This window comes from Cetorhinus maximus, chromosome 15, assembly GCF_964194155.1.
Source record: "Cetorhinus maximus chromosome 15, sCetMax3.hap1.1, whole genome shotgun sequence".
Taxonomy (NCBI): Eukaryota; Metazoa; Chordata; class Chondrichthyes; order Lamniformes; family Cetorhinidae; genus Cetorhinus; species Cetorhinus maximus.
Window position 1 is genome coordinate 99,375,257 of NC_135893.1, and position 12,995 is coordinate 99,388,251.

Consider the following 12,995-nt stretch of genomic DNA (forward strand, 5'->3'; position numbering starts at 1 on the left):
GAGAGAAACAGAGTTAATGTTTTAAGTCCATATGACTCTTCTTCATGGCTAAAGAGAAGTAGAAATGTGATGAAATTTATACTGTTTAAGATGGGGGCAGAGCAGGTGAAGCTGGGTAGAAGGTCAGAGATAGGTGGGGGCTAAGGAGACATTGACAAAGATGTCATGGAGAAAAGGACAAAGGGATTGTTAATGGCCGTGGTAAGGACTAAAGAAGGTGCTAATGGTGGCGTAAAGGTAAGAAAGCAAAAGGTGATAATAGCAGAACAAGGGGAAACACTCTGTAAAGAACATGAACAAGTAGCAGATGGCCCTTGTGGGGTGGGGTGGGGAGAGGGGGCGGTGGTTGGGGAAGAAAGGATAGAAAATGAGATAAAAAGGTGGGGGTTGAAAAAGGGTTAAAACAATTAAGAAAACAATGAGGATAAAACAAGGCCTGCGTATTGCTTCATACAACGTGAGCTAATAGCCTGCGATAAATTTAATCTGTTTCAAATGTTGTCTTCACCAGCCTTTGTGTGGTTTTCACACGTTCGTTTAGCGAATCCTTCAGCAGCAAGGCAGTGAAACTGAAAGATGAGACAGCTCCCAGGACAGAAACTATCAGCGGTGTGAAGTCAAACTTCACCTCGGCTATGGTACAGGCAATAGCAGTGATGCAGAGCAGTATTCGGACTAGCGCTCGGGATATTTTGCCTGGTGACTGAATTTCAGTCCGCAGAACTGTCAAGGGCTTACCGGCTGTGGCAGCCAGCACTTGCAAACACTTCTCCCGCGGATCCAAGTGATGCCAGAGGTACACCAGCCCTGCAACGAGCAGCCCAGTGCCAGTGGCAAAGGACAAGCCGGGAACGGGTACTGCTCCGACCGCCCCGGCAAGTGCCGCCGTCAGCCAAATCCTTCTCTCCAACATCTTCTTTTTCTCTTCTATAACCCGGGAGGTGATGTTCGGGAGGGAGAGCAGGAAGGCGATCTTCTTTATATGTCGCAGGCCGTTGGCGAGGGTGACCTTTAGAGCAGGGAAATCAAACTTGTCTTGGTGGAAACCTGAAATGAGGAAAACAGAGGGGCCTGTTATCCCCCTCTCCTCTAAGTTTGTGACACAGTCCACCCTGAGCTTTTGCAATTCTTCGTTGAAAGCCGCACTCTCCATTCCCCCGGCGGGGAGCTGTCTGTCAGTTTTAGACTGGACCAACAAGAACGGCTTGCCCTCCTGTTGAATCGCTTCAGCAAGCCCCCCGTCATCTCCTTTGAACCGACAGTCTGACACAACGATAAACATGTCGTACCCTTCAGCGTCTGCCATTTTTAGGTAATCGCTTAGTCGCAGGTCAGAAGAGTCCATCCCTGGAAGTTCCCAGAATTTAACATTGGGCAGAATAGGGTGCGGATATACCGTCGCCTCTCTATTGGCTTCATCACCACTGACTCTTCCCTCCTCACTTACCTCCAGGCCTAGCAGAGCGGTGATAAAGGTAGATTTCCCTGAGCCCACTTCCCCTGTAACGGCAATGTTAACTGGAGCACTATCCAGGTCATCTAATTTATGCTTTATCACTGGGATAACTGCTTCCAGTCCCCCAGTGTTGTAACTGGTCTTAAGTTGTTCAATTTCTTCCACGTTGAAGAAGGTAGAGGACACAATCATTGGATCTCTAAGGAGAAAAGAAACATTTATATAACACATGGCGCATCAAATTGCACAAGCTGTCTTACTGACTCTTCAGTAAATCTCGTTGAAGATGGCATAAACATAAATGGAACATATCCCACTATGTAACATGCAGGGAATGAACGCCCAGCAAAGGTCTATTAACATGGCCAAGTCTGCGCAGATGGATAAGTTCCCTGTCTTACCAATCAACATTGTAGTACATGCAATACTAACTCGGATGGAGGGGACATGCAATACTAACTCAGATGGAGGGGACATGCAATACTAACTCAGATGGAGGGGACATGCAATACTAACTCAGATGGAGGGGACTAGCTTTATGGGCAGGCGTCTAACAGGTACGGGGAGTGGCTCAGGAGTCCTGGGTGCTGAGTGAAAAGATGTTCAACTGGCACAGAAAATGGGATGAAGTGGAAGAACGTGAGGCGTTCCAGTTTCTTTCTGCCCTGCAATTCATAGAATCTTACAGCACAGAAGGAGGCCATTTGGCCCATCATACCTGTGCTGGACCTTTGAAAAAGTTGTCCAATTTAGCCCCACATCTCTTTTTTCCCCCACAGCCCTGCAAATTGGTCCTCTTCACACACATGAGAGAGGATCTCATAGAAGCCTATAAAATTCTAACAGGACTGGACAGGGTAGATGCAGGAAGGATGTTCCCGATGGTGGGGGAGACCAGAACCAGGGGTCACAGTCTGAGGATATGGGGTAGACCATTTAGGACTGAGGTGAGGAGAAATTTCTTCACCCAGAGAGTAGTGAGCCTGTGGAATTCACCACCACAGAAAGTAGTTGAGCCCAGAACATTGTATGTTTTCAAGAAGGAGTTAGATATAGCTCTTGGGGCGAAAGGGATCAAAGGATATGGGAAGAAAGTGGGAGCAGGCTACTGAGTTGGATGATCAGCCATGATCATAATGAATGGCGGAGCAGGCTTGAAGGGCCGAATGGCCTACTCCTGCTACTATTTTCTATGTTTCTTTGTCCGATTGCCTTTTAAAAGTTCCTATGGAATCTGCTTCCATCACTCTTTCAGAGTGTACCAGACCCTAACAACCCTCTGTGTGAAGACAATTCTCCTCACTTTCCCATTCTTATGCCAATTATTTTAAATCTATCTGGTTACCAACCCATTTACTAGAGAGAATAGTTTCTCCTTGTTTGCTAGCTATCCCCCTTAATTTTGAATATTTCTGTGAGGTCTCTCCTTAACTTTCTCTGCTCTAATGAGAACAATCTCAACTTCTCCAATCTTTCCACACAACAACAGAAATCCCTGTTCCTGGGATCATCCTGATAAAGTTCCTCTGTGCCTTCTCCAGGCCCTTGATATCCTTCCTGCAGTGTGCTACCCAGAATTGTAAACAGTATTCCAGGTGAGGCCTATATGGGATTTATAAAGGTCTAGCATAATTCCTTGTTTTGTATTCAGTTTGCCTCAATTTACAAAGTTAAACATCCCATATACTTGCTTAACGGCCTCCTCGACTTGTCCTGCCACCTTCATAGCTTTGTGAACATGTGTCTCTTTGTTCTTGCACCATTTAGATTATCCCGCCTCTCCATGTTGTTTCTCCCAATGTTTTTCAAACTTTAGTGAGCTAATGTGCCCGCTCCCATTTTATGCATGAAGGATGCCAGATTTAATGCACAAGTATAAATGAACACTTTGCACAATTCTACTGTATTTCAAAATAAAAACAGAAACAGAAATACCTGGAAAAACTCAGCAGGTCTGGCAGCATCGGTGGAGAAGAGCACAGTTGACGTTTCAAGTCCTCATGACCCTTCAATAGAACTAAGTAAAAACTTCTCCACCGATGCTGCCAGACCTGCTGAGTTTTTCCAGGTATTTCTGTTTCTGTTTTTGTTTTGGATTTCCAGCATCCGCAGTTTTTTGCTTTTATCTACTGTATTTCAGTTGAGTTTGCCTCCACCCCACTCTGTGCTAATGTGCAATGGAAGCCAGGAAACTTCTTTGGGTGCATGAGCCCTTCCTTAACATTCTTTTGACAAAGTTTACAGTTCAGTTTTAGTACAATACGAACATACAAACACACAAATTAGGAGCAGGAGTAGGCCACTCGGCCCCTCGAACCTGTCCCGCCATTCAATAAGATCACGGCTGATCCGATTGTAACCTCAACACCACATTCCTTCCTGCCCCCGATAACCTTTCACCCCCTTGCTTACCGAGAATCTATTTAGCCCCACCTTATAAATATTCAAAGTCTCTGCTTCCACCGCCTTTTGAGGAAGAGAGTTCCAAAAGACTCGCGACCCTCTGAGAGAAAAAAATTCTCCTCACTTCTGTCTTAAACGGACGACCCCTTATTTTTAAACATTATTTAACACAAACTTGAGTTTTGGGAAGCCGTTTTAACTCTTTAAACTTGGTTTTTAAAGTACCTCAAATATATTATTACATGAGGTACTGCACGGTGGGACAAGGCATGTCAGGGAGATTAGCGTACTCCAGGCCACTCTGTGGAAGGTGTCACAGCTACCTCCCAAGAATTGGGGAATACTCACCCACAAGACAGCAGTGCACCAACCATTCGAATGAGGAGAACTTTCTTCACACAGAGGGTTGTTAGGATCTGGAACGCACTGTCTGAAAGGCTAACGGAAGCAGATATTCCATAGGAGCTTTTAAAAGACAATTGGACATGTACGTGAAGAGGACCAGTTTGCAGGGTTATGAGGGAAAAAAAAAGAGGTGTGGGACTAAATTGGACAACTCTTTCAAAAGTCCAGCAGAGGTGTGATGGGCCAAATGGCCTCCCTCTGTGTTCAGTCTACTGCATGTCAGCAGGATGAAAATTTCCCATCTGCTGCAAGTTCACCTGCAGCCCACTTGTAACATAGGGACAGCAGCACCTTTGATCAGCACAGTCACCACTGCCTTGTATTGTTATATCTATAGCTCAACCCCAGCAGCACTTCAATATCTGTTCTTATATGGACCGGAAAGGTAACTGCTGCGTTGGTGAGAATGGTCAGTGTGTCCTTCATCATTTTCACTAAACCGTGTGACTTGGCTGTCCAATATTAACGCGCTCATGTGCTTCCCAAAGTACAGGAGATCACTATTGACTGCAAAACACCCAACTTCAAGCACTTAAAAGGTGCAAATGTGGTAATGTTTTGCATCTTGACATTGTGATCTGCCAAGATGTCCCTTACACATGAGATGCAATAAGGGAGGTGTAAAGATGCATGATGGCTTGGCACGGGTGAGCAGTAAGTATAGAACAAATCGCCAGGTTACGCTTTACAGCATGCACCATGGTAACATTGGACAATGTTTCCTTTCCAGATTTGCAATTCCCTCTCACAACTGTTTCCATGTTCTGCAGTGTTCAGATTGACCCTCACCCCGCCCACCTCCTTCTGATGCTGCTGTCTTATGGGGAGTGGGCCACTGAATTCCAAATATGGCAGTCCTCCTCACCTCCACAGCAGAATGTCCATTTCGCCAGCCAAAGACAGATTCTACTAATGCCACAGTCACGGGATCGATTCCCATCAGAAGTTTATTCCCCAATGCTCCTATCTAGCACTAGTGGGCGTTGTCTAAAAATAGATTCAGACCTTTCAGCAGTGAAATTAGGGAAAACTCCTACACACAAAGGGTGGCTTAGAAGTTTAGAATTCTCTTCTGCAAATGGCAATTGATGCAACATCAATTGTTAATTTAAAATCTGAGGTTCCTAGTTTTTTGTTAACCAAAGATATAAAAGGATATGGGTCAAAGGTGGTTTTACGGAATTAGGTCACAGATCTGCCATGATCTCAATGAATAGCTGAATAGGCCTGAAGGTTAACTGGCCTCCTCCTGTTCCTATGTTTCACTTTCCTTTTGCCTTAATTGGTCATTTCCACACCCCAACCCCACCTCACCATATAGGATCACGGCAAAGATTGAAAACATGAGTGAACCATCTCTAAACCTCTAAAAAGAAGCCAATAGTTTTATTCTCATACATGAGACTACTTACCTTTAAGCAGGGGGAGGGCAGCATTCTCCTGATATTTTGTTAGTAACCATGACAATGCACATGAAATGGAAGTGATGGGGAACCCAGCAGGAGATCTGTGAGGCACCATCAATAATTACGACAGGTTTATGACACCGGAAGGTACCAGTACATTGGAACCAGGCTAATGTGGTGCCCATGTTCAAAAAGGGGGATGAAACATATAGAGGCAACAGCATGACCAACAGTCTTACATCCATTCCATGTAAAATAATTGGAATCAATTATCAGGAGTAAATCTGACAGTCATCTGTCCAAAAATAACCAAGTTAAAGCATTCAGCATCAATTCACAAAAGCCTCCCTACCAAACTCCATAATGTAATTGTGGACTTGGTGTTGTAGGACCTCCACAGGATTTTAGAAAGGCTATTAAGTAAACTCAGAAATGTGGGGATTCAGGGCAAACGTTGGGAATGGGTAAGAAGTTGTGCGAGGGGTAGAAAACAATGAATACTCCTTCGAGGAGTCATGTCAGAGTAGGGAAGGGAAGCAAGAACTTACTGGGGTTCCTCAGGGTTGGAACTGTGACGATTTCATCTTTACTCAAATGATCTGGATTGAGATTTGTAGGTGAAAGCAAACTAGGAGCGGCAGGACGATCAGAAGAGGCAGTTGACAGGCCACACTCTATGAAAGCTGCATTAATCAAAATGGGGTGCTTGCTGTATTAATGCAGCAATACATGCCTAATTAATCCAGGTATTATGTGTTATACTATAGTTCACTCGAATCAGTGATGAGGGCCAGTGTTACAAAGTTGCTCACTGAATCACAGAATTGTTACAGCGCAGGAGGCCATTCAGCCCATTTTGTCTGCACCAGCTCTCCGAATGAGCAACTCACTTAGTGCCATTCTCTCAGCTTTTCCCTGTAACCCTGAACATTCTTCCTTTTCAGATAAGTCTAAATCCCTTTTGAATGCTTCAATTGAACCTGCCTCCACCACACTCTCAGGCAGTGCATCCCAGACCTTAACCACTCGCTGCATGGCAAATTGCATGTTGGCTTTTATTGCCATGGGACTGGAGTACAAGAATAAATAAGTCTTGCTACAGTTGTACAGGGCTTTGATGAGACTGCATCTGGAAGACTGTGTGCATTTTTGGTCTCCACATTTGAGGAAGGATATACTTGCATTTGAGGCGGTACAGTGAAGGTTCACTAATTTGGTCCCTGGGATGAGGGGGTTGTCCTATGATGAGAGACTGAGTAAATTGGGTCTATTTTCTCTGGAGTTTAGAAGACTGAGAGGCGATCTCATTGAAACCTACAGTGTTCTGAAGGGGCTTGATAGGGTGGACACAGAGATTGTTTCTATTGGTTGGGGGAATCTAAAACATGGGAGCACAGTCTCAAGATAAGGGAGTGATCATTTAGGACTGAGATGAAGAGAAGTTACTTCATTCAAAGGGTTGTGAATCTTTGGAATTCTCTACCTCAGAGGGTTGTGGATGCCCCATCGTTGAATACATTTAAGGCTGGGATAGTCAGGTTTTTGATCCCTCAGGGAATCATGGGATTTGGGGAGCGGGTGGAAAAATAGAGTTAAAGACCAAGATCAGCCATGATTATGTTGAATGGTGGAGCAGCCTTGATGGGCCATGTGCTCTACCCCTGCTCCTATTTCTTATGTTTTTATGCATGACAATTTGTTTCCTCGTATCACTTTTGCTCTTTTTGCCAATTACTTTAAATCTGTGTCGTTCTCTAACCTCGAACCTTTCACTAGTGGGAACACTTTCTCTCTAACTACTCTGTCCAGACCCCTCATGATTTTGAATACCTTTATCAGATCTCCTCTCAACCTTCTTTTCTCCAAGGAAAACAGTCCTAACTTCTCCAATCTACCTTCACAGAATCACACAGTGCAGAAGAGGCCCTTCGGCCCATCGAGTCTGCACCAACACGTGAGAAACACCTGGCCTACCTACCTAATCCCATTTACCAGCACTTGGCCCATAGTCTTGAATGTTATGACAGAACCGAACTGAAGTTCCTCGTCCTAGGAACCTCTGGAATCTTCTGCACTCTCTCCAATGCCTTCACATCTTTCCCAAAGTGCCGCACCCAGAACTCTACACAATACTCCAGTTGAGGCCAAACTAGTGTCTTATACAAGTTGAACATAACCTCCTTGCTCATGTACTCTATGTCCCTATTAATAAAGTCTAGGATACTGCAGCATTTATTAACTGCGTTCTCAACCTGTCCTGCCGTCTTCAAAGGCTTATGCACAGATACACCCAGGTCCCCTCTGCTCCTGCACCTCCGTTAGAATTGTGCCCTGTATTTCATATCGTCTCTCCATGTTCTTCCCACCAAAATGAGCGTATTATAGAACATTGATCAAAATGAATTGACTGCAGAACATGAATTTGCCGCAAACATGCTCATCTGTGCCAGCGCTTTAACTGAGATCTAATAACCAACTGGTTTCAAATACATTGCATTTCCCCAATGTTGTCCCTCTCCTCCCCCCCCACCCCCTTTCAAACCACATAGTTTATTTTAAAGATTCACGATTAATTCCCATCCTCACCCCGATTGCCTAAGACGACATTGCAGCATTCTGACTTGCTTCTGTTAACCCGCAGTGTCGAGTCTCAGCTCCAGACTGCGGCTGTTGCAACGGCTCCAGAATCAACGTGGAAACTGGTGTGCAAAACACTAACAATGGGAGAAAAACCCCATTCGCAGGTTTGCTGATAACACTGAAAGCTGCACGTGTTGTTATATTAATTCTAGTTCCAAGTCCTGAGCGACCCGGACCATTGCCTACCCGCCTGCTCACCAGCCCGCAGAGAGAGTGGGGAGAGGGGTGATAACAACTCGTGTTCAACATACGACAAATGCCCATTATGAGAACTCGCAAGGGCAGCCTTGAAGGAGAGACAAAGGCAATTACACCCCTTAGCTGCACAATCCCTCTCTCCTGACTCTAAATGCTTTGGTGCACACAACTCTTTCTAAAGAGACAGGGCTCTGGGAAACAAGGCTGACAGAAATTGGGTTCAGAGCTAAAGCAACTCTCAAGCAAGCATAAACTGGACAGGTCTTGCGTTTAAGATGGGAAATTGCCCACTGTACCATTGTTAGACGCAGGAGGGGGGTCGGGTGCATGTCCAGCACAGACTGAGGATGAAAAATGTAATTATCGACATTAAAGCGTTGGAAGACAGACTATGTAATAACAACAGGAATGTTATACAGTCAGTTAACACATTTTGATGAAGGGAAACTCTCTTCACAGATGCTGCCATGACCCGCTCTCTCCAGCATTTTCCGGCACCATTCTGCCACAATGAGCTGTTGTTCACTTTAAAAGGGACCAGCCGCTTTAAAGGGCAAAAAAAAGTTGGCTGTAAATTTTGTGACAAAGGAAAGGTGGATTGCTGCTGGTGGAAGGGATTTGCAGGTTGGCGTGTGCATCTGTATTTCTGTCTCCAGATCAGAACAAACACGCTTTTTTACTTCACAAAAACAGAAAATGCTGGGGAAACCTCAGCAGGTCTAACAGCACATGTGGAGAGAAAGACAAGAGTTTTTCTTTTCTGTTTTTCTCTCTCCACAGATGCTGTCAGACCTGCTGAGTTTTTCCAGGTATTTCTGTTTTTGTTCCAGCATCCGCAGTATTTGGCTTTCACGCTTTCTTGTTCTATACTTTTGACACTTAAATGCCATTCCTTAATTGTGATGAGAATGTTAACTGAAAGACCGAGGGGGGGTAATGCTGACTTTGTTTGACAACGTCCCAGTCTTAAAATCTTCATTCTTGCTTGCAAATCGCACCATGGTTTTGTCCATCTATATCTCCATCACCTTCTCTAGACCCACAAGCCTTCAGAATATCTGCCCTCCTCCAATTCCCGTCCCAAATTTTAATCACTCCACTATTTATTTGGTGGTGTGCTTTCAACTGACTTGGTCCAAAGCTCTGAAATTTCTCACACCTCTACCTCATTATTCTGTTAATACACTGCTTAAACAACTCCACTTTGACCAAGCTTCTAGAGGTGTTAGCTGTGGCTCAGTTCATAGCACCCTCGTCTTTGAATCAGAGGGTTGTGGGTTCATGTCCCACTCCCGGAAACCAAGAACTGTGATTGTACTCGAAAGAGTTGCAGTCTGTGACTGTTGATAACTCGAAAGAGTTTGACCAAGCTTCTGACCATCTGTCCTGATATCTCTACCTGTGGCACAGTGTCAAATCTTGTTGGATAACACTCTAGTTAAGCAACTTGGGGTGTTTTGTTATGTTAAAGGTGCTGTATAAATGCAAGTTGTTGTTGTTTGTGCAATGATGTAAAATGGGTGATAGCACCATTAAAATCACCCCCATTTACACCAACCAAAGATCAGATAGGCATTCTATTAGGTCAAGCATGCTATAAGGCATATTTTGTAACACTGTTAATTGAAGCTGCATATTATGAAGCCATGCTTTATAAAAAAAACAACTCTATGACCATACTGTCCGGAAACAACAAATTGAACATTCAAAAAGACTTAAACCATATTCCAGTGATTTGGAATCACAGTCAAAGATGGCTGAACATTTGCATCACTGTACCTTCTACATTCCAAAGCCATTGAAATGGAGACAACATGTTAGTAAAGCCTCATCAGGAACAATTGCCTTGAAGGAATATGAATGGGGGCCATCTCCTACCCCATTAGCAAAGCATGTAGGCAATCACTTGGTGAAAGGGTTAAAAGATTTTAGTTAGAAGTGTCTTTTGTAAAAATAAAATATGAGCAGAAAACAGCAGAACTGAAGATTAGCAGATGTACTCTAAACAGGTTAAAAAAAAGAGGGAGAAAATAAACTTTGAGGGTAAACTAGCAAGAAGTATAAAATGGACAGTAAGAGCTTCTTTAAATATATAAAAAGGAAGAGAGAGGCCAAAGTCAATATAGGCCCCTTAGAGAATGAGGCTGGGGGAATAATAATGGGGAACTAGGAAATGGCAGAGTTGAATAAATACTTTGTATCAGTCATCACGGTAGAAAACACTAATAGCATTCCAAAAATACTAAATAATCATGGGGCACAAGTGGGGGAGGAAATAAATACAATAACTATCAGTAGAGAAAAAGTACTAGGGAAACTAATGGGGCTAAAAGCTGATAAGTCACATGTACCTGATGGATTGTATCCTAGGATGTTAAAGGAAATCGCTGCAGAGATAGTGGATGCACTGGTAGTAATCTTCCAAGAATCCTTAGATTCTGGAAAACTCCCTGAGGATTGGAAAATTGCCAATGTAACGCCCTTATTCAAAAAGAGAGGGAGGCAAAAACCAGGTAACTATTGGCCAGTTAGCTTAACAACTGTCATTAGGAAAATGTTGGAGTCTATTATAAAGGATGTAATAGCAGAACACTTAGAAATGCATAATCTAATCAAGCAGAATCAGCATGGCTTCATGAAGGGGAAATCATGCCTGATAACTTTATTAGAATTCTTTGTGGGGGTAACAAGTAGGATGTATAAAGGGGAACCAGTAGATGTAATATATTTGGATTTCCAAAAGGCATTCAATAAGGTACCACATATAAGCTACTTAATAAGATAAATGCCCATGGTGTTGGGGATAGTATAGTAGCATGGATAGAGGACTGGCTAACTAATAGAAGACAGAGAGTTGGGATATGCGGGGAATTTTCAGGATGGCAACCTGTAACTAGTGGAGTGCCACAGGGATCAGTGCTGGGGCCACAATTATTTACAATATAGGTTAATGACTTGGATGAGGAAAATGAGTGTACTATTGCCAAGTTTGTGGATGACACAAAAATAGGTGGGAAGGCAAGCGGTGAGGATGACACAAAGAGTCTATAGCTGGATATAGACAGGTTAAGTGAATGGGCAAAAACATGGCAGATGGAATATAATGTGGGAAACTGTGAGGTTATGCACTTTGGCAGGAAGAATAGAGGAGCTGAATGTTACTTAAATGGGGAAAGACTGCAGAAAGCTGCAGCACAGAGGGATTTGAGGGCCCTCATGCATGAATCCCAAAAAGCTAACATACAAGGTCAGCAGATAATAGGTAAGGCAAATGGAATGTTGGCCTTTATTTCAAAAGCAATGGAATATAAAAATAGTGAAGTCTTGCTAAAACTATACAAGGCGCTAGTTAGGCCACATTTAGAATACTGTGAATAGTTTTGGTCCCCTTATCTAAGGAAAGATATACTGGCATTGGAGGCTGTCCAGAGAAGGTTCACTAGGTTGATCCCGGGTATGGAGGAATTTCCTTATGAGGAGAGGTTGAGTAGGTTGGGCCTGTACTCATTGGAGTTTAGAAGAATGAGAGGCGACCTTATTGAAACATATAAGATTCTTAGGGGGTATTCGGGGGAAATTAAAAATGCAAAAAGAGAATACAGTAAAAATTTACTGAAAAACCCCTAAAATCTCTAGACAGACATGGCTGCTAAACATATTAAGAGTTGAAGATTACCAGATGAACATTGCATGTCAGACTGGAAACTAAAGTATGACATAGATTAGATTAAGTGCACTCCCCTTTCATATAAGGAAGGAGCAGATGGTTTTAGCTTAGATATGGGAAGATGAACAATGGACAAAGAGGGGGGTTTGATGAAACACAAACAGTCTTGAGTTGTGAGAACCAAGGTCTTTGCATACGTGTTTTAATTTTGATTGGATAATATAATTATGTATACATCCTTTAGAATAATTGGTTCGTAAAATCACATGTTTATGTACTCATTAGGATTGAGATAATGGAACTGGTGTGTCGGTTACCGATTGGATGTATTCAAATGTACTCAAATGTGTTATGATAAGAAAAAGTACAAAAGTAGTGAAATGTAATCAATCAGGGAGCTAGGACTTCACTCTTAGAAATGATTGCGGCTCCCTTGCATATGCTTGAATAAAACCAGTTAAAAGGAAGCCTGAGTCTCGTGTGGTCGTTGCGGGATCGGAGAGTGTAACATCTCCTCTTCAGGGGGCTTGACAGGGTAGATGCTGAGCAGTTGTTTCCCCTTGTGGGAGAGTCTAGGGCCAGAGGGCATAATCTCAGAGTAAGGGGTCACCACTTAAAACAGAGATGGGGAGGAACTTCTTCTCTCAGAGGGTAGTCAATCTGTGGAATTCTCTAATGCAGAGGGCTGTAGAGGCTGGGTCGTTAAGTATATTCAAGGCTGAGATAGACAGATTTTTAATCAGTAAGGGAACCAAGGATTATGGGGAAATGGCAGGAAAGTGGAGTTGAGGATTATTGGATCAGCCATGATCTCATTGAA

General features: G+C 43.4%; 1 protein-coding gene across 1 annotated transcript; it reads right to left on the minus strand.

Moving 5' to 3' along the window:
• Positions 1-481: 481 nt before the first annotated feature.
• On the minus strand, positions 482-1,648 carry LOC144690314 (interferon-gamma-inducible GTPase 10-like). The gene has a single exon (XM_078557668.1). The coding sequence runs from the start codon at positions 1,646-1,648 to the stop codon at positions 482-484; it is 1,167 nt and encodes a 388-aa protein (XP_078413794.1).
• Positions 1,649-12,995: the final 11,347 nt, after the last annotated feature.

Coding starts and splice junctions, on each gene's coding strand:
- LOC144690314 (XM_078557668.1), bottom strand. CDS start 1,648: ATGATTGTGTCCTCTACCTTCTTCAACGTGGAAGAAATTGAACAACTT.